Genomic DNA, 22,897 nt, shown 5'->3' with positions numbered 1-22,897 from the left:
TCATAGAAGATTAAAGAAAGAAAACTGAAATGTGCTGACTGCCTGCATTACATCTACTGTGGAAGATGGAAAAAACAAAACTGAAAAAATATTTCTAGCATGGTATTATTTTTAAGAAAAAGTACCGTTTGATAAGATCCCAATTAAATGTCAAACTTTTTTCAATCAATTCACAGCAGGTGAAAGTGCTTTGGTCGTGCTAAAAAAATGCTTTTCAATTCACATGTGCAATAGTTATACCCTACCATTTAATAGTATCAAATTAAATGGCCAATTTCAATTTACATTTTATCCGTTCACAAATTCACATAACAGCTATAGTTTTACCATTTAATAGGATCCTAATTAAATGTCCAGTTTCATTTTTCAATTCACACATTTACATGTTAATTGCATCTATAATTTACCATTTAATAGGACCCCAATTAAATGGCCAACTTCAAATTTTCACATAGCAGCATTTCAAATAAAATTAAAATAATATTATTTTAAGGTAGAGGGTTATTTGGTCATTCATTTTTTGAAGGAGATTTTAGTAAAATAACTTTTACTAAAAGTCTTCACACTTATAATATAGTATGATGATTACATATATTATGATACGATATGATGAATTTATACTATGTTTGTTAGGACCCAAAAGGGAGATGAACATGCTGAAGCGTGAGATTGAAGTACTCCATATAGGTTTAAAGTATATTTCTTATTCCACAATCTAACTAAGTTTGCTTTTTTAAATAACATTGCATGGAGTACATCTACAATTTTCTAAAAAGTTATTTTCAATTTAACATGAAAACATATAAAATACAATGAATTAATTAAAATTTGCAGCGTCTCTAAAATGTGTACAATAACGGTTGAACGTATGACAACCTTTATAGGGATTATTTCTTTCATAAATTAAATATTGTGAATTATTTATTACCACAACATGAAGTATAAAACATCATTTAATGGGAGGTAATTTTAATTTTAGGTAGAGGGTAATTTGGTCATTCAGTTTTTGAAGGATATTTTAGTAAACTAACTTTACCTAAAAATGTTCATACTTATAATATAGTATGATCAGCGTGTAGGGGGGTCGAGTCTATCAAATTTTCAAGTTCATAAAGCTTACGAGGGATCTAAACAAAAAATTTCAAGTTTAGGCATCTCGAACATTTCTGTCAATTTAAAATTAAACATTTGTTTTAAATAAGATATAGTATGTCCAGATTAAACATGAGAACCAAATATTCAATAATCAAAGATTCAAGTTGATTATAAATATACAAGTCAAACAATTTGTATATATACCAGTCGTGTTTACTCTATCATTTTCTCCATTTGCTGCCTTTAGGACAAACAGGAGACGATTGCTCCTCTGTTTTCTTTTTCTTCAGTTCCTGTTGACTTTTCCTTTTATTAGTTCTTGGTAAAGTCGAGGGTTTTATTAGACGCAAAAAGTTATTTTGTTTTAAATTATATCTACTATGTCCTGATTTAAATTATATCAACTTCGCATTATTTTGCTTGTATATGTCCATTATCATTTATCAATGGATAGGGGGAAAGTTATTTTTTTTAAGGAGAACAACTTCAGTACAACTTTTATTCGTTCCATTGGTTTGTCTATAAAAATCGAGAAGACGAATAACTCAAACCAAAACTAAATATAGATCAAACTGACCCAATGTATACACTATTTGAGCCGTGTAAATAGCAATACGTCTCTGCTAAAAACTTACATTGTGCTATTAAGTTTTGATCGTGTGCGATTGAATAATTCACCATTCATCAGATTGTGATACATCTTAATATAAGTCGAGGGTATTATTAAAAGCAAAAAGTTATTTTGTTTTAAATTAGATCTAGTATGTCCAGATTTAATATGAAGAACCAAATATTCAATAATCGATACAAAATTCTAGCAACTTCCTATACACAAAGCAAGTGAATATCAATTAAAAGGTTCAGGTAGGAGAAAACAAATATTGGCAACTGTAGAAAGGTAAACGAAATAAACTTAGTGTTTACCTAAACTGCACTGATTTGTAGTGGTAATTGTTAAGCGATAAAATGAAGTGAAACTACATGTTGATTAACTATACTTAAGTGATAAAACTTAATGTTTGAAGACACATGCCATGTTATAATTGATTTAATATAAACAACAGGTATAATTAAATTTTTCCCGTTTAACGCATAAAAATCTCAAATATCTTTGTTTTCTAAGTTTCAATGGCAAACTTATGAGGGTTCATGTAAATATATACTGCTATTTAGAACCCTGATTTTGTCAATCAACTAAAACACAAGGTAAGATGCATTTGCTAACTGATTTAAAACAAAAAAGCTAATGTTATTCAATGAGAATCAACTTAGCAATGTGTCAATTGTACAATTCACATCCCTAAGTAGCCTCATATACTAAAGAGAAAAATACTATCAAAATCTAAAACAAACCAAGACAGCTAACAATTGTTCTAATCTTCTTGTCTATAGCTGCTGCTACAATTTCATATAGAAGAATGGCACAATACTAACTTCTATCTTTTTATATTTCTATATTAAGAAAAGGCCGGTCCGCGTTCATGCTATGCACGGCGTTCAGGGATGCCCAGACTAAATTAGGTCTATTATTGTATTCTACAAGAGATTATTTCCGCAACTAGAATCCATGATCTCTTGGTCAAACGACGAACAACTCTTACCGTTGTGCTAGGCAGGGGCGAGGCACAAACCGCCCTACGGGTTTGGCAGAACCCAATAGTTTTTGCTCAAACAGTACATTTGGTATTTTGAATTCATGAAATATGACTATGTATAAATATTAAATCTAGAACCCAGTCATTAACACTTGAAGTCATAATCCAAAAATCTAAAACCCATAAGGTTGAAATCCTAGCTCCGCCTCTGGTGCCAGGCTCCCCTATCTTTTGTACATTTCCACATATCATACAAAATTCACCTAATGTATTTACATCTTCCTCAACTAGTTTCTCACAGTGAACCAACTTTCTGATGATTCCAAGTCATTTTTTCCTCCTCTTCTCGAGATCCAAAACTCGCTATCGCATCTCATTGAGAATGGATTTCCACTCATAGAATCATCTTCATCACTTGATTCATCTAAGAAATCCATCTCAGAGAAAAATCTAGCATCTAAAACACTAGCAGGTGTACTAGCATCTATCTTTTCTAAATTCTTGACTTTTGACTTCTTTGATACAAATGGATGATCAAGCAATTGTTCAACTCTCCACCTCTTTTTAGTGTCCCTCTCCAAACATTTAGCCAAGAAATCCAAACCATCATCAGAAAAATGTGCTGGAAACTGTGGCATTTCATTACTACAAGCAATCTTCAAAACTGCAGCCAAAGGATTTGTACATATATCCCCTCCCCAGGGGGGCTTCCCCGTCGCCATTTCGATAATTGTACAACCTAAAGACCAAATATCAGCAGCAAAATCTAACTCTTCATTTCTCAAAATTTCTGGTGCCATCCACAAAGGAGTGCCACCAATAGATTTAGACAAAGATTTACGACTACCATTTACTTTATTATCTTTTATTCTCTTTGCACATCCAAAATCAGCCAATTTGATTTCTCCACTAGTTCCTAATAGTATGTTCTTGCACTTCAAATCACAATGCACAATCCCATTTTCATGAAGATATTTTAGACCCTTAAGAATTCCTTTGCTATACAAACTTATAACTTCTTCATCTAATGACCCTCCAAATTTGTCAGCCACATCAGCTAAACTTCCCCCTGTCATATACTCTATAAAAAGACTCAACTTTCTCTTACCATTTGCTTCAAAAGAGAAATCTTTACCTATGAATTTGACAATATGAGGTGAATCCAAATTCTCAAGAATCTTAACTTCATTCTCAAGACACTTTAGTCCAGCCTCAGAATCTGCAGATTTTACAACGAAAAGTCCCCCGGTCGCTTTGTCCATAGCCAAATGAATACTCCCAAATGATCCTGATCCTATCACTTTTCCCTTCATCCACTTAGTAGGTTGAGGACATGAACATTTGCAAAATTCAGCCATATTTTCTTCCTCGCTTTATGGTATATAAATAGTATACCTAAGATCAAATGATCAATCTTGATTTGGGTGTCAAAACCCAATTCACAATCTAGACTAAAGATCTCAACTTCTCCTAAATTTGATCTAAACTGCATAATGCACAAGTATATCATAAAACAAAAACTGGGAAGTCCCAAACAACATACAAAAAATGCAAATGTAGGAAATTTGATAGCAAAAGTTGTTGTATATTGACAGAACTTTCAAAGGATCAACAGGGATAATATTGAAGGAGCGGTTTCCCATATGATGGAAAACCGCTCTCAAGTAATCCTTGTATACTAATCAATAGGAAGATTAAAATTTTTTGCAGTGTTGATAATTTTCTCTTTGGAATGAAAGAAGAAAGTAAAAGGGAGTATGATTTTGTATTCAAGATCCAACTTATAAAGGGGGTGTCTGGTGATCCAAGAATTTTGGAAATAAACGGACAGTAACTGCCACATTAAACTAATTTCATGTTCTTTGCACTTTCACTAAAGGAGAACTTTCGCGAGGGGATGTTTCTAAGTCACATTTAACTTGATTAAATGTGTCTAAACATACAGTAATTAATTATTACTACTACATTTGACAAACTGAATTTACTCAAAAATATTTGACATTTTCAAAAACAAGTTCATTACCTTTTCTTGTTAAACTCGCCCTTACAAATTTAGTTAGAGTGTTAATTAACTGACGGTAAATCCATTAAATGCTTTTCTTAAGGACGTCAAACTTTTTAAAAGACGGACAATATGAACCAGATGTGGTACTTTTTTTATTAGTACTCATCTCCAAGAAAACAACAATCTCTAATAAAAACCACCAATCCCCCATTTTACAAAGTAAACGATTGGTTGTCTTTGATATTTCTCTAAGAGATAGACTACAGGAGAAAAATACTACTTTGCTCTAAGTGAGCAAGAATAAGCTTTCCATTTCAAAGAGAGATACGGGTTATGTCTACCCTTCCCCTCGGAAACATATGCAGGATTTTATGCAAACAGTGCCAGCTTAGTGTCTGGGGAGGAATTCAATAGCGCCAACATGAAAGCCTAATGGATTCTTGTGCTTTCATGCCAGCAATGATTTTCTCATTGTTACTTCCATCGCTAAAGACCAACTATCAAGGCACTCTGAGCTCTAAAACCTTTAAGATATATGCACACTGAGGCAACTGAATTTTCAGTGTCTTGGACAGTTGTACTCTTGTGCATCACAAATTTGAAAAGGGCACATAGTATGTTAAAATATATGAAACGCCTTCCATAAAAGCACAAGTTGGCAACTGGCTTTCAATATGAACTCTGACTTGTCCAACCAGATACATCATTTTGTAACTATACCTTTTCCGATCATTATTCGGATGAATAATAAGATTTTGTACAATGAATTGATCAAAATAATTATTGTTCTGGTATCTGGGAATTGCAGGCTCCTTTAGTTTGTCATTCTTTTACAGGTGTAATCGAAAAGGACCTGAAAAACACTTCGAGCATCTTTCTCTTTCGGCAGCTTTAGAAAACGAGCTACCGTTTGAAAACCAGCATGTTGTTTAGACAATGAATCTGCCTCCAATTCTGGTTTCACCTCTTGCTTGGGAATCTTAGGTGGGTTTAATGCCCATTGCATTGCCCAGATTGCCAAAGGACGCATGTAACCCAGAGCTCTGTATCGACCTTCTGTGTTCCAACCTTCTGGGGTCTGAAAAGCATAGCTGGGAACGAGAAGAGCAGTATAGTAGGGAATAAGGAAAAATCTCACAAACACCAAAAAAGGAAAAAAACAAAAACAAAAGAATGAAACCGTATCCCACAATATGAACACATAAATGCTAAAGCTTTAGGCTTCATCCATTTATTTAGTAGAAACACTAAGATTATTGAAGAATAGTTCATTTTAATATCAAAGATCAAACTCCATAAGGTTTTTCAACTTGCCCATCAGAAAACAAGTGCATAAAATAACTACAACTACAACAATTACTATGCCACAATCCCAAATTAGTCAGGAAGAAGATTTGTGATTGACCCACTCACGTTAGGTCTAGTGTTGACAGGAGAAACTGTGTGACAAATGCCGAATAACTCTGTCCACCAAGGTTTAGAGACATGAGAAGCATCACCCAGCCATGGGAAGAATCACCCCCCAAAAACCGTGCGCGTGGGTCTCCTTGCATGCGGCTCACGCCATTCGAGATAAGCCCGGCCCAACATTCATTCATAAATCCTGTAGTAAGATTGAGACTACTCAACCTCGGAAGCTAATTCGCATGTAGGCAGCGTTGTTTGTACCCCCGACTCTATCTTTTCATGGAACTTTCTTATTCAATTTCTATTTTATATAGGCTCGCTCCCTCTTTTTCCAAGAATTCATCCGAGGCAGTTAGAACAAATAAGTTTGGCCTTGGATTATGCATGTACCACTGGTACTGAGGACAAATATCAAAACAAGCGAAGTAAAAGAAAATGCACGTTGCGAGCCTATCGTGGAATCAGTAGTTAGGGGATTGACAGTTATAACTGCTCTACAATTGTGCTCCCAAACCATTAAGAGGGATTTTCTTCGTAAGAGAAAAGGATAATGAGAAATGTGGACGAGGAAGCAAACACTGTCATTCTTCAAATTCCAATTTTCCCAATTTCTACAAGGCCAGTTTCTTCTGCTAGCAATGTAAAAGAACAGATAATAAGAGTTTCATGCTAGTATACGGTGATTCTTTACTGAATAAGTGATCACATTGACAAATAAGCTAGCAGTTGACGTTTTCCCAATGAAAACTTTGTTGCAGCATATTCAAACTCTTATAATTTCTGGTTGTTCATGATTCCCATTTGATCCCACAAGATGCCAAATTTCCCTTTCCACACCTCATCCTTGAGGACAAGGATCACTTCAACAGTGAAGTATTTGTTGCTATCCAAATTGTGAAATCAGAAATAGGGAAATGGCAGTTGTAACTACCATAGAAATCGTTTAACAGTATTGTATTCCAAACAGGGGCGGATCTATTAAGGATGGAGGGGCTGCATCTGCACCCGCAAACCTCGGCCAAAAATTTGTATATATATGTATATATAGACGAAAGAAGGGAAAGATGAATAAGTGCCCCCCCCCCCCCCCCCCCCAACAAAAAGGCCGTGGGGTGCCATTGGGCATTGGCAAAGTCTCAACTTTGGCTCCCAAAGACGGGAGTTCGTCATGTGCACTCTTTATCATTTAAGACAAACAGGAGACGACTTCTCCTCTGTTTTCTTTTTTCCCCTTCAGTTCCTGTTGACTTTTTTCTTTCATTTAATTCCTATTGACCTTTTTCCTTTTATTAGATCTTGGTAACTTTCTCTTTCTTCTTCATTATTCTATCAAAATCTTATCTTACCCCATTTGAACTTTGCATTATTTTGCTTGTATCTACCATTATCATTTATTAATAGATGGTGGAAAACTTACTTCTTTTTCTAGGAGAACAGCTTCAGTACAACTTTATTCGTTCCATTGGTTTGTCTATAAAAACCGAAAAGACGAATAACTCAAACCAAAACTAAAAAGAGATCAAACCGACCCAATGTATACACTATTTGAGCCGTGTAAATAGCACCACGTCTCTGCTAAAAACGACGTGGCACCCTGAACCTCCAAATCCAGCCTTTGTTCCCACAGACATTTGCTGATTTTGTTATTGAAAGTCTTCCTGTTTCTGGAAAGCTCTGTGCAATTATTGACACTTCTGTTCAGGAGTAATTCCCTTCCCTGTTTCTTAAGAAGTTTCTTTCCTTTCTTTTTCATCATGAACGGTAATGTTATGACTCAGAAAATAAGAAAGTCCGAGCCTTCTAAGAAGTGTGGGAGAAGAATTGCTACTGAACAAAAACTACTGGAAGATCTATAACATCGATCAATTGGAGAGGGAGAATTTCGAAAAAAAAGAAAAAAAGTTCTTATTTTAGTAATCGAATGATTAGAAAAATTTCTATTAATATTTCAAAACTTGAAATGCAGTTATAACTGTCAATTCCCTAACTACTGATTTCATAATTTGACTCGTAACAAAATACATTCAACTTGGCCTCCGTGAAAGAATTTGAGCACCCAACCTAAAGCATTAAGACAATGGGTAGAGTAGCCCAGGATATCATAATCCCTTTCAAAATCCTTACACAACCAATGAGGGACAATTTATTATCCAACAACACCCTCCTCCCCGTGTAACCCAATTCTAGGATTGACATATGGACTTTGAAGACTTTTTTTTCATCATTGTTTTTGTGTTTTGGGAGAAGACTGAAGAGTGGACTTGAAGTGGAGAGAGAGGCTCAATAGAATTAGGTCTGGAGACTTGAAAACTTTTATCGTTTTTCTTTGGAGTAAGTCTGAAGAGTAGACTTGAAGTAGAGAGAGAGAGAGAGAGAGAGAGAGAGAGAGAGAGAGAGAGAGAGAGAGAGAGAGTAGGCAAGTGTAAAAGATGAGCTTGGAGCAAAGTTAGGGTTTAATGGGCTGAATTGAAAGAGAGAGAGAAGCCCATAGCAAGCCACAGTCGATAGAATAGTATAGAGAAAGGTTGAGAAAATGAGCTTACTAAAATTTGAATCTAATACCATGTCAAAGAATCTGAATATCCAACCCCAAAATCGTGAGGCAATGGGTTGAGTTGTCCACGACATTATAAACCCCTTTAGGGACAATTCTATTATCTAACAGCCTGAAATACTTCGTACCACTAGCCAAATTTTTTGCTCTAGTTCTTGAAGTCCAACGACCAAAAGCATACAAAACACAGATTTTTAAAGTTGAAGTTGCCTTAACCAAATGAAGAAAAGATCAGGATCTTTACCCAAAGCCATCTTCAGACCAAACGGTTTCATAGACTCCAGCTGCAGTTTTAAATCCCGTATCAGCCATGTCTTCATGAATCATGGCTGCCGCAACAGCATATGTAACTCCAGACCATATCTCCCTTGATTGCAAACTAGATGAGTCAGGTTCTCCATTGGGCCGCATCCCATTCACTGCTCCTCGTCTCCCATCCTTGACCTTCATGACATTGAAATTGAACACTGTCTCAAGTGTAGTTTTAGCTTTTTCTTCATCAACAATTGGTAGAAGACCACATGCTCGAGCATACCTACAGATAAAGCAAATGGAGATCATGAAAGAAGAAGAGGTACCATACATAGCATAATCAAATGTATCTCCTATACTGGTATAACAGAAATACATGTTCAGTTTGGAATGCTCATAGGAGAATGCATAGGCATGTACCACAAAATGAAAAGAAGGGTGCAGAAAACTAATGCTCCAGTAAATGCAATGACATAAAAACAAATGTTTAAAACGTCTCCACCTATTTTTGATCGAGCAGGCTAATGCATGTGATCTGACCAGCAACGCTATACAGGGTTTGCCGCCGAAGATGCAGAAACTGAAATAGATGGAAGAAGTTTAAAAAAAATAAGTAACATTGACATTTTTTTTCATATTTTTATTTTAATATAATTATAATACAAGGAACAAAAAGAGAAACTAGAGGATCATATGGAAGATAAAGAAACAGAAGAACTGACATTCTTAGTCAAAAAGAGAAAAGACAGATGTATGTAGAAGCGCTGAAAGATATCGATATAGATATAAATATCCAACGCATACCATTGTCCAGCCAATTGGTCAGCTTGAATGGATGAGCTTACGGCGCTGCCACTATTATCGTAGTTAAAGTAAGAACCATTCCACAATTTTTGATAAACTCCCTTTGCTTTCTGAAACTTAAACCAAAAGTAGTCTTCAGAACCCTTATTACCTACTTCTCGAGCTAAGGCTGATGCAGCCTGCAAAGCTGCTACCCATAGGCCACCACTGTATGCACTCACACCAGAGACAGACCATACATCATATGTCTGATCAGGAAATCCTTCATTTTCTATCATCCCATCCCCATCCTTATCAAATTGGTCCATGAAAGCCATTGCCATATACACAGATGGCCAAACAGCTTCGGCAAACTTTTTATCACCTGTCGCAACAAAATCCCTGTAAACTTGAAGAACAAATTTTGGATTCAAATCTTTCCACCTATCTGTGTTATACAGGCAATAGTAATTTACTTCAAACCAGGGATCATCCATTCCAATATCATGAGGAACAGCGCCAAGAACTTTCCTTGTCGCAGACATTCCATCATCCAAGAGCAATCTCTTACTTGGATCATGCATCATCACAGCAGCTGCAAAGTCTCGTTGTATGCTAAGTTCAAGTTCTGGGAATAGCATAGTCAAAGCAAAAGATGCATAAAAATGAACATCATATGTGTTACACATATAATATTCAATCCCTTCAAGATAGAGGAACTGGCCAACATTTTCCTCTCCCTTCTGGAGAAGATTTGTCCCAAAAGCAGCATTTACTGAGACAGGAGATTGAAGTTCCTCAAGCACCGAGCCCATCCTTTCAAGAATGAGAACAGCAGTGCCATCTGACTGGGTTGGATCAGCACTTTCTTTTACATCCGAACTAGATCTATCCATGGAAAATCTTTTCCCAATTGTTGATAACCTTTGAACTGGTGGCAATCCATCTAAAAATTAAATAAAATAAAAAAGAACATGAATGCTATAGTTAGCTTATTAAAGCACCACTAAAGCACATGAAACCAAAGTATACCTGTCCAAATTGTCCCTCCAGCATTAAGATAATAGAGCTCATTGAAGAGAGTTATTGGATACCTGCAAAAAAAAAAAAAAAAAAAAAACAAGATTTTCTCAAAATCTGGTAATGCATGGTGCACATAAGAAAATGAAAGCTCACCATTCGGGAAGCCTCTTGTCTTCAAGTATAGGTTTCTGCCATTCTTCTATTTGTGACTCCCACTGGGTATGCTCTGAGTTCCATCAAGAAAATAATACTTAAAAATAGTATTTTTGGATATGTACATCCTGAGGATCTTAGGTGATTGTATCAGCAGATGAAGACAATATTATGTATATCCGAAAGTCCATCTTTACAAGAATAGGAGCACAAGTTGAGAATATGGTAGCTTTAATGAAGATTTACCTTGGATAGCATCATGTGCAATTTTTGCAGCAGCATGCCCCGTAGTACCATAAAACTTTGTGTAGCGCCTGCTCATAAAGCAACATTAATCAGGAAAAGCACAAGAAACATGCTATATCATGTGTACAAACTTATAGAAAGTTATAACTACTTGCCTGTGATAAGTTCTACCACTTGCAAAATTAATTTCAGGGCAGGCCCATGCCAATGAGAATGCCACACTTTTTATATCATCTGCTGGAATAGTTAGTGAAGCTGCAACTGCCGCTCCAACAAGGGATCCTGGTTCAGAAGGCGTTGACATTTCCTCAGATTGAAGGTGGTCAAAGGATCCATTCTATCAGAGGGAAAAAAAACAGGTCAAATTCTGTCAAGATTGAGGATGTCTTTTCCTTTGATAAGTTCTAATTTTGTTAATGATGGGAAAATCTCCAGTATACCAAAAGTTAGACTGTTAGAGAAACTAAAAAAGAATGATATTAAAATAAAGACAAGGAAAAGAACAGGATAAGCAAATGAGAAATAATTCTTTTATTAAATATTTCCAATATAGAATGAGTTTAAACTGTGTACACTTCCCCTTCAAGGTGGACATAAGAAATAATAAAAAAGACCATAACGAACTGATTGTTTGCTGGCTCTATATTCTAAAAACTAATAGTCTTATTCAAAACAGCTGATAGATGTCCTCATGAATTCTTCAGAACCCTTAGGAATAATGATTGGAAAAACTGCTTTAGGTGCACAAAGTAAGTAACTAGTCGTCCAGCACTAGCGGAAACTTTTAACACCAGAAGCAAGTTTAAATTTGCATAGGTCCTCCAGGAAGATAGCTCGAAGGAGACAAAGTATCAAATAGCCACACAAAGACAAGTATACACAATTTCAAAGAGAGTATTACGCAGATAATGGAATTGTTAAGCCACTTTTGCAAGCATCATAAATAGATTTTAATCTGCAATTAAAATAGCGTTTTGAGACCTTCTACTAATTAGACACTTCCCTTCTTCCTATTTCTGGTACTGGTCAAATAGCTGAATAAATAGAAATATTTCTGGTACACAGGAATTCTTGTCCTCTTTTCTAGCTTATTTACTAAGGAGGGAGTAGAAAGTACGATTTTGAGGATTTTCTCTCCCAATTACCAAGCTAACTTCTCTCTCTCTTGAAGTGTGAGAAAAATGGTTCAAGAATGTTTTGGATGTGGGGAAGAGAGAGGTATACTTTTAATAGAAAGTCAAATCAAAATCTTTTTGTAGGGAAATTCAGTGGTCAGAATTCTGAAATGTCAACAATGTTATGACGTCATCAAAATCTTAACAAGTTCTCACAATTGAGGTGTAGGAAAGAAAGAGTTCGATCAAATGATCAGAAGATATTTTCAAGACACATAGTATCTTAAATCACAAAGGAAATCAGCTAAAAATAGAAAATAAGCATAAATGATTAAAATCATCATTGATTTAGTGGCAATGTATGTGTAATATGGCTGGTAGTGAAAGGGTCCAGATATGGAACTCCATGAAAAAGAATCTGAAAATAATGAACAAGTCAGTTTATTTTTAAGCAATTGCAAGCACCTTTTTTACTTCATTCCACATGTCTTTTGCTGTAATTCCCTGGGAGTCTCCGGATATCACAAAGAAAGGGCACTCAGAGACGTGAACTGTATCATTTGCCTCTGCTGCAATTGCAAAAGTTACAGAGGGCCGTTCTTTGGAAGTCCTGCATTCACAGAGTATGGTACTCCAATTTTCAAGAACCCCGCAATTTTTCTTCAACTGTGAAAAAATTCCTAACCAAGTTTCTCTTTTTTTTTTTTTTTTTGGTTTTCCTTTCATTTTTTCCTGTAACAAGAAGATGAAACTTACATGTGGTGCAATAGCACGCCTTGGACTCCATCTTCCATTCTAAAATTCATCATCAGAGAACAAGTTATTGACAAAAAACAAAAGAAGATTTTTTAAGAAAAAGATTAAACATTTTCTTTTGTGGATTGGACGTGTCTCTCAAGAATAGCAAGTCAATATTTCCAAGAACATAGTCAGTTTTCCATTTCCTATTATTTTTGTGTTAAGTTAATTGGCACATATTTCAAGAATAAAGCTTAAAGCTGTAAGTGAAGTGCCCGTAAAGCTAGAGCAAGATCGATGAGTGAAGTGTGTCCCTTGTACACTGTCCCAAATCGAATTACCCGTAAGAATTTGGCATGGTCTTTCAGGGTAGGCTTCGAAATATCTACCATTTGTTAAATAGGAAACATGTAAGGACCGCAAGCTACTTTTTGACTTTTCGCGGACAAAAAGAAGGATGAAGCCATACTGAGAAATGTAAAAGTAACTCCGTCTAACTATTTATGCGTGAATTGTGGCCAAAGGTTTCAATTTAAGGAAAGATTAGGGGAGATCTCAGAAAAGAAGGCGCACATCTACTTTAGGACATGGCATAACTGATTGGCAATGTATTACGTTCAGAAAATAGTAAACTATGTAGAGTAAAGTTTCACCTTTAGAAAAGCAGGCAACGTCTACGGATGACAAAAGAGAAAAGTACAATAAAGTAATGGGACTTAAAGACTAAGTCATAACCTTGCTAAAAGTGAACTGACCTAAATTTTGAATTGAAATGATGGCCAGAAATTCCAGAATCTCCACCAGCAGAATTCTGGGAACACAAAAAAGAAAGATGAAAAAAATGTTTTACTTACTATCTTCCCATTCTTAAGAACAAGTAAATACAACAATTACCAAAGAAGGAAACAGAAGCGTTAGCATTCATAATCCAAAAACTGAGTAAATCAGTCACACAAGAGAACTTACTGCCCAGGTGAAAAGCAAAGTGACATCTGCAGACGTCTTTCCCAAGTTATGAACCTGAACAAAATCAAATTCAAATTGCAAAGTTAATGCTACAAAATACATCTCCACCAGAAAAATGGAGGGATAAAAGAGGATTTGATATCTCCCAACCGTGAAAGTAAAGACTGATGTAGGTAAGCTGCTCTCTTTGTAGTTGTGGGGGATAAAAGGAGAGATCTGACGGCATACTACCCTGAGTTCTGGATCAGGTTCCCCTTGATAAATATAAAAAATATAAGACAACCCTTATGAAGCACATCAAACTAGTGAATATGCTGGTCAAACATAAAATTACCATCGTATACAGTCCACGCTCTTGGAAACAGAGCATGATATGTACAATTTTGGCCACCCAGATTCCAGTCCCAGGATCCTATTCCAGAAGCTGTAGAATCACTGTTCACAAACTATTAATGGACCTTACTACTGAATCTCCTCCGTAAAGATATACTCAAAATAGATACAACTTTTTTTCCTTCGACTAGTTCTTCGACATTTCCAAATAACACAACATTATCACCAAAAAAATAAAAATAATATTGTGAGAAGCCAAGATAACAGGAAGAACTAAAACCATCTAAGAGCAAAGAAAAGAATAGCTCCTTACTTTGGAGTTCTTGGGCATAACACAGTAGAATATTTTTCACCATTTGGACGTCTAACAAATATCTGCAAAAGTTATCCATATTCAAATGAGGCCACATGCTGAAAAATAACAGCAAATAAGATATTCCGTGCTTTTCAGTTTTAAGGACTTTCAGAATAATGATGTTTTAAGTTAAAATGTTTTATTCGCAGTGACTAGTATAACAGTTTAGTTTAATAAAGGAGGCAATTAACAAGCATAGACAACTCCATGCTTGAGAAATTTCTCTTTTCTCTTGCCATCACAAAGTGAAGCTCTAATTTTCAGATTTCCTATACCTTCTTTACCATACAAGGGAATTGTACTCATATATAGAACTGTTTAACTCATTGGTTAATTAATTCTTTTTGCATGATCTTTCAAAGTTTACTACTTTTGTGTCTATGTACATTGGATCCTAGTAAAGTGGACCAAGCTAAAGGTATATCCAAGTATTTTTAGAAGCGGAAAGCGCCAAAACCGACAAGGTCCATGGGCCTCGAAGCGAAAAACGAAGCACACGCTTCTTTGAGTAAAACACACAAATTACAAGAAATTTAAAAATATCAAACATCTATGAATTTAGTACAACAAAAATTAAATTTCAATTAAATAAAACAAACTTCAGTATCCAATATACAAAACTGCAGATATTAATCCAACTCCACAAAGTTGAGATTCAAAGAAGTGATTGATTCTCATTGCAATCACTTTGTGCACCATTGTTTGAAGTGCAATTGCAAACTTCTCTAATCACTTGGCTTCACCTATGAAGCACCTCACTTCACATCGCTTCATTGCTTTAAGCGACGAAGCAATGGCTCTTTACCCATCAAAAAGATGACGTGCAATGTGAAGTCTATATGACAAAACAAATTCTGAACCAGTAACAATGTAAAATAGCCCAAAAGCTGCTGGGGTGTTGAAACAGAATTAACAAAGATAGGAATATAAGATCAAATAAAGGTCGTCGTAGATAATCAAGGTTAGAAGCAATAAAGGTTTATGTACATATCCTATCCAAAAGTGTTCAAATGCCAAAAAATTACCTCTGGAAACAATGCACATAGCATGACATCATGCACATAACCTATCTCAGCTATTATGTATGTGAAAGAAAAGGAAATGGCAGAATATAATTACAAGAAATGCCAGAACCTTTTGTGACCAGCATCACGTTTAAGGGATTTCTCAAGAAATATATTGTTACAAAAGTGATTGATATGTTTTATTCTTGTGATGTAGCAATGTTGCATTAATTAAAGTTGAATGTGACCTGCTCATTTGAACTCCTCCATCAGATCTTTTCTTGTTATGTATTTGAAAGAAGCGGAAATGGAAGGATACAATTACAAAAAATTCAACCTTTTGTGAACAGCATTTCGTGTAAGCCTTTCTTAAGAAATATCTTGTTTAGTGTACAAAAGTGATTGGAATGCTTTATTCTTGTAATGTAGCAATATCATATTTGAACTTCTCCATCAAATCTTTTCTTGTTAAAGTAGATCATCTGAAGTATTGAAGGAAACAGTATGTACTTGTGAAATGCAAAGCATTATATAGTCATACTTCATAGAACTTACAGAAAATTGGTTTGCCAGAACTGGTGTATCTTCACATATCTTAGGAAATATTTGCCAGCGCAAAAATTCACCTTTGAAGCTTCTTCCTATGCTTCCTGCACTGTATTTTTTTTTCCTTTTATACAACACATCAAATAATTCATTTGAACTAGCTGGAACAGACTAGCAATAGATCACATATCTTCTTAATCAGTGTGCAGACACGTAGGGTAACTAACCCCTTTTACAGTGAATTAGGGAAAAGAATTCTTGCTGATCCATCAAATGAAATGAATTTATTAACATTGTAATGGGAGCAGAATACAGTGTACCGGTAACACGAAAATGTAATACTTATAATTTTGTACTGAGAGAATGGATCATCACGCAAGAATGACGAAAATGTTAATATTTAAGATAGTAACAGTAGGTGCAGCAAATTTGTATTTTGAACAATATTCCAAGTCAAATCGCGGTAAAGTCCGTTAGCAGAAGATTGTAATACTACAGCAATTTCTCTTGACAAAAAAATGTTCAATATCTTGTGACATACCCCATACCACCAATAGGAACTCCTTGGCATGATGAGTAGATCCTTTTTATGAAAGGATTGATAAACAGACCATCCTGCGAGACGAAAATATAGGTGACAAATGCATCTTATAATTAGAAAGATGATACTTAAACTTGCAACAAAAGAAATCACCTTTCCCTTGGCTTTTTCTTCTTGTAAAAATCTCCACAGACGGAAACCTAGAGGAGCCTACATGAAACAAAAAGTACCACAAGAAAACAAACCATGAGTTCAAGCTGAAAAGAGATAACATTTTCACAGATATCACATTACCAACTTACACCCGTGGTGCGTGCATTTTCATGTACCTATGTTGTTATTTGATAGCATGTCTAACTAGCTATAAGTTCATGCATGCACTTAAATTACAGTTTGCTTCAGATACTTCTGTAGTCAGGTATATAATCAGCCTCATTAAGTCATGAGTAGGCTTGACTTAGACACAAATCTAGGGTTAGATCAGCAAAATTCCCACAAAGCTAAAACGGCTTTTAGCTGGCTCCTAATTTGATCTAAAGGCTGGAAAACATGCTTCTTCACTGTATTCACACAAAAGTATAGAGCTGCTTTATTTCTAAAATACTTCTCAATACGTTACCGCTAAAGACTTTGCTCGAGCAGTGAAACCACGTCAGAGTTTATCCACATACCAGAGAAACCATTTCTTTCAGCTTAAGACTGAATTCTGAAAGGGAAATATCATCACAGTTTAACTTGCGCTGCCAAGTCAAAGATGGAAGTTTCACTGGGTCAACATTAACCTGGAGAAAAAGGGGGGAAGGGAAAAAGTCATCAGCAGTACATTGGTTAAGAGGATTATCTAAACTAATGAACTCCATCTAGACTTGCCCATCAGTCTTCTTGATTTGGAATAAGTGGACAAGCTTTCTTGTATAACATAAACAAGAAATAACCAATAAAAAAAAGGGAAAAAAATATAATCTAAAGGAAATGGACAACAAAGATCAAAAGTATCTGTGTTCTAAAAATTGCACATAACTATGTAAGTATATGTTTGAACAAACCTTCTTTTGACCTATCTAGATAGGTGCTAAACAGAGGCTTCAAAATCACATTTTATTTTCATATTGATTACTACTATGTAAGTAGCTTCTCATAGGCAACAGAAATGCACTAGATGAGGCAGTCATTTTACGAATTAAAGGGCCAAAATTAAAAGGACTTTTTATAGGCAATAATTAAAAGATAAAACATGACAAACCCTTTGCATTATATAAAATCAAATAAATAAGCCAAATAACTCAAAACCAAAAGGCTTAAACTGGTGTGAGGTATACTTTCTTAAAGGAACTTGAGTAACAGAACTAAGAATGAATCTTTAATCAATTATTTAAAAATTATAATTAAGGCATAGGCATTTAAGGCGTAATATATATCACAAGCTTATGATCACTGTAGAGTCTTGGCCACAGCAGCCAGAAACCCCATAGACCTGTGTGACAAAAGTGATAGATAATAACAACAACAATAACAAACCCAGAGTTATCCCACAAAAGTGATAGATAATAAACATAAACAGAAATTTGTAATCAAATAGTTCACACAGAGTACATTACTCATCAAAAGCTAGATACATAAAACAGAAATTGACAGAGCTCATAAGATCTATTCTTTTCTTACCAAATCATAAACAACACTCAGACACTTAATTTAATATTTTCTTCTCATCCAGTATAACTCTTTTGAACTAGTTATCCAGTATAACTCTTTCGAACTAGTTATCCAATAATAACATAATCCACTTTGCTTGCATGGTTTTTGGCCACTGTCAAAAGTTAATAGACGATGGTTCTTGTTATTAATCATGAGTACGAGCGAATAAAGGATACAGGCCTTTACTGTTAAGTGCTTTGCATGAGGGACCTAATGAAGGTGCCACAATTGTGTCTTGTTGCACCTAAAGTATATGTGGCCCATCGATTTTCTCATGCCATCACAGTTAATTGGAGAAAAGAGAAGAAGCAACAACAAACAAAGAGAAGCTCCTCAGAGCGCACACTATAGTAGGGAAAGCAAGTGGAGTACCTCCCTATGCTTGCGAAATTCTCCTCCTCCTTCATCAAATCCATCAATCAACATATCTCCTGTGTTGAACCAAGAAATATGGTGTCAGTTATATTCAAAGCATCAAGGCCCCTAATTCTCTCCTCTCAATTTCCATTGCAGTAAGAAGCAAGGTTCAAATAATTCCAAAGAAAAATACATATATCAACAAGATCCAGGTTATCATAATTCTCTGTCTTGTCATCAACCGACAAGTTGGAAGCAATTTTTCATACTTCACCAGTAGAACAACAACAACAAACCCAGTGTAATCCCATACATGGGGGTTGGGGAGGGTAGTGTGTAGGCAGACCTTACCCCTACCTTATAGAGATAGAGAGGTTGTTTCTGATAGATCCTCGGCTCAAGAAACAATGGAGATAAAGCAACCAAGTAACAAACAATAATAACAACAATGTAATATGGTAACGGACGCGAATGATTTTGACATACTTAGATTCCACACATGTTTGACATTTTGATTTTTCGCATTCAAACTTGGGCAGTACTTCCAAGTTAATCATTTTTTGCAAGGTTTTATAATTGACATGACCCAAACGTACATGCCATAAATCATTTGACTCAAGTAAGTAAGAAGAAGCTGAAATATTATTATTATTATTTTCCACAACCATTACATTTAGGTTAAAAAGGCCCTCGGTGAGGTAACCTTTTCCTACAAATATTTCATTCTTACTAATTACAACCTTGTTGGACACAAAAACGCACTTAAAACCGTGCTTAACAAGAAGTCCAGTAGAGACTAAATTCTTTCTCATTTCGGGAACATGAAGGACATTGTTTAAAGTCATGACCTTGCCAGAAGTCATTTTTAGAAATATCTTCCCATATCCTTCAACTTTTGCTGTTGAAGCATTTCCCATATAAACTGTCTCTCCGAGTTCAGCAAGAGCATAGGTAGCAAAAGCCTCTCTAACTGCACAAACATGGTGAGTGGCTCCTGAATCAAACCACCACAGTTTAGGATTTCCCACCAAGTTACATTCAGAAAGCATGGCACACAAGTTATCAACATCATCATGGTTTACTACCATGTTTGCTTGACCTCTTTTCTTGTCTTTCTTCGGAGCACGACACTCCGTAGACTTGTGTCCGATTTTCCCACAGTTGTAGCAGTTTCCACTGAACCGCTTCTTGCTTGGGTTGTATTTCGGACCAGAAGCCTTCTTCCTCTTTTTGTTAGCTTCAACAATATTTGCCCCCATTATTGTTGAATTTCCACGGCCTCTCCTTTCAGCAGCTTTATTGTCCTCTTCGATTCTCAACCGAACAATGAGATCTTCAAGGGACATTTCCTTTCGTTTGTGTTTCAAATAATTTTTGAAGTCCTTCCACAATGGAGGCAACTTCTCAATCATTGCTGCTACTTGGAATGCTTCATTGATGACAAGACCTTCAGCAAGTAGATCATGAATAATCACTTGCAATTCCTGGACTTGGGTAATAACAGACTTGCTATCTACCATTTTGTAGTCCAAAAATTTTGCGGCAACGAATTTCTTCATCCCGGCATCTTCAGTTTTATATTTCTTTTCAAGCGCATTCCACAATTCTTTTGACGTCTCCACGCCACTGTATACATTATACAGATTATCATCCAGTCCGCTAAGAATATAATTCTTGCATAAAAAATCAGAATGCTTTCACGCTTCAATCACGAGAAAGCGTTCATTCTCTGGAGTTTTATCTGGCAGATCAGGAACATCTTCCTTGATGAACTTCTGTAGACATAACGTAGTTAAGTAGAAGAACATCTTCTGCTGCCAGCGCTTGAAATCAATCCCGGAAAATTTTCCGGGTTTTTCTGCCGGTGCCAACGCCGGTGTTCGGCTTGTCGATGCGTTGGCAGTCACCGTCGGAAGTCGGAACAGCTTGGTTTTCGCTTTCAGTCGTCATTTGTTTTCTGTAAAAGAATGACACAAACAAACGTTTAATAAACGTTTTCAAACTGGAGTAAAAATCACGTAGATTTTAATCTCCAACAAAATGCCACGAAGGCTTTACTCTCCAAAACGGGAGTACACAAAACCACTTATTATTCCAGGAAAAGTATTTGATTTTAGTGTCAACTAAATTCTAGTCTACTCTTCTACATGATTCTGATATCCTAAAAGCACTTATTATTCCTAGTCCAAAATGTGGCTTATCTCGCCTAAGAAGTGCTCCCCGACTAGAGAGCTAGAAGAGAGTGGACACATACCCTATACAGTCTTTCCTTGCATTTATGCAAAGAGACTGTTTACAAGCAGACATCACCAAAATGGTCTAGAAACAGTGCACTCAGTTAAAAAAATATTTGACGACCGGCAATCCAACAAGAAAGTTCCAATTTTTCTGACGATCAGAAATGTCAGTGTTTCATTTCTCATTGCAATTTGCAAATTTCCTTTTCTTTCAATAAAATCATACTATGGATACTTTATCAAAAAATAAATGAAAATATTCAGTATAAATATCATATTTATTCAGTTATTTTTATGACAGTAGTGTGTGGGCCAGTTTGCGCACACCTTCGCTAAATCTACCTATATATAGTTTTGAATACAAATCACTTCCACTAGTTGATCAGCACATGTATTTTCAATATATCATAACTGAGAAGTCCGATTTCAAAATTAAAGCATCAAATGTTACTAATTCAGAAGTCAAATAAGGAACGTGATTTAAAAAAGAAAAAGAAAGCTGCCAAAAAAGAAAGTTTTAAATTCAGATTTATTTTATTCATCAGCATTGAATTGAAATGCATGAACAACATATGGATTGTCCACAGAATGAAATAGATGATCAGAAAGAACCCTAACCTGAAAAAGCAAGTGAATCAGTCATAATTCAGAATCCAAGAAGCATGGAATAGACGTTGCGTATTCTCTCCTGCTATTTGCGGATCTTTATGTGCTCTCTTTAATCTCTCAGTCAAAGTTCTTAATTTGAGTTTTGCCCCTTAACTTCTTTCATTTCTGAATCAGTCCCTTTCACTATCTCGCAAGTCGCAACTATTATACTAAGGAGTGCTACTTATTTGCCTTTTTTTTTTTTTACTAGCTATCCCAACACATTATTTAGTCCCTACCTTTAGTTAAACCAATTGTTTAGCTAATATTTGGACATAGATTTAGTTGAAATTTAAATTAAAATTAAAAAAAAATTAAATTATATTAAAAAATAATTTTTGGATACACATTTTATTTGGAAAAAAAATGAAGTTTTGTGAGTAGAAGAACAAATTTTACCTAAAAATTGGTACTTGAATTTTTTTTTCAAAAACTGATCATAGTCCATAAAAAACACTGCTTTCAAATTGTTTTTGAAAATAAGCAACTACAATCTATAATCAAAAGTGAGCTATGATTTTAGACTTTTTTCAAGTTGACAACGATGTGTAATGTGGTGGGGAAGAGGGTACTAGGTGCAAACTATTAAGGTGTTACAAAATATTTAATTTTTTAATAAACTTTTGGAGTATATGTAATTCTAATATAGTCACTCCACGAGTATATTCCTACTCTTTTCATTTTAAATATTGAGGCATGGCTGACATACTGCCACGAGTGTATATTTTTTAAATTTCAACTTGTTGTTTGTAATATACAAAAGAAAAGATAGGGAAAAAACTTCTTTATTTATCAGACTATTCAAGTAAAGATTATATTAATTGCATTTGAATAACAAGTTTTCATTGCTTTAACGATTAACCAAATGACGTTATTTGTATCAGATTACACTTGATCTCGAGATGCATTTTTGTACAGCGGACTTGAAAATTACATTTGCCAAGAAAGTAAAAAAAGAACCTCCCACCAGAAGAATCATATAAGATTTTCCTTTTTTTCCCTTTCTTTTTGGCTGCTTTTGTGACGTTTTGCTTATTTGCCTCTTTAGACAAGACAACTTCAGACAAATCAAAAAGGAAAATCCAAGAAGCAAATCATGCACTCCATGAAACATCCAAGTTCTCTTTTCCGTTAAACTAGTCTTATGAGATATGAGTACACTATTTCAATGGGTAAATTTTTTTTTTTTTTAAATATATAAATATTGACAATAAGATGCTTGAGGACTAACTTCGGTGCTAGGATTATT

General features: G+C 35.2%; 2 protein-coding genes across 5 annotated transcripts; both read right to left on the bottom strand.

Annotated features, from left to right (window-relative positions):
• Window positions 1–2,323: 2,323 nt before the first annotated feature.
• On the bottom strand, window positions 2,324–4,426 carry LOC107816089 (mitogen-activated protein kinase kinase kinase 17-like). The gene has a single exon (XM_016641761.2). It carries the CDS (start codon window positions 4,046–4,048, stop codon window positions 2,978–2,980), a length of 1,071 nt encoding a protein of 356 aa, XP_016497247.1. The 5' UTR covers window positions 4,049–4,426; the 3' UTR covers window positions 2,324–2,977.
• Window positions 4,427–5,350: 924 nt separating this feature from the next.
• LOC107816091 (uncharacterized) lies at window positions 5,351–21,810 on the bottom strand. Of its 4 annotated transcripts, none has more exons than XM_016641763.2 (20): window positions 21,619–21,810; window positions 18,779–18,837; window positions 17,383–17,493; window positions 16,865–16,921; window positions 16,712–16,785; window positions 16,180–16,279; window positions 14,579–14,640; window positions 14,267–14,367; window positions 14,083–14,186; window positions 13,933–13,986; window positions 13,722–13,777; window positions 12,985–13,023; window positions 12,694–12,838; window positions 11,269–11,450; window positions 11,114–11,181; window positions 10,868–10,940; window positions 10,724–10,785; window positions 9,713–10,637; window positions 8,901–9,191; window positions 5,351–5,786 (listed from the first exon to the last, which is right to left on the bottom strand). In XM_016641763.2, exons 1-20 carry the CDS (start codon window positions 21,641–21,643, stop codon window positions 5,510–5,512), a joined length of 2,865 nt encoding a protein of 954 aa, XP_016497249.2. In that variant the 5' UTR covers window positions 21,644–21,810; the 3' UTR covers window positions 5,351–5,509. The 4 variants fall into 4 exon arrangements, with proteins under 4 accessions (XP_016497249.2, XP_016497252.2, XP_075094754.1 ...); XM_016641766.2 differs by having other exon boundaries at window positions 14,267–14,378; window positions 21,619–21,690; XM_075238653.1 differs by lacking the exon at window positions 21,619–21,810 and adding an exon at window positions 19,612–19,757.
• Between the last annotated feature and the right edge of the window lie 1,087 nt (window positions 21,811–22,897).

The sequence above is a fragment of the Nicotiana tabacum genome, chromosome 19 (genome assembly GCF_000715075.1).
Source record: "Nicotiana tabacum cultivar K326 chromosome 19, ASM71507v2, whole genome shotgun sequence".
Lineage (NCBI taxonomy): Eukaryota > Viridiplantae > Streptophyta > Magnoliopsida > Solanales > Solanaceae > Nicotiana > Nicotiana tabacum.
This window is presented reverse-complemented; position numbering and strand designations above follow the sequence as displayed.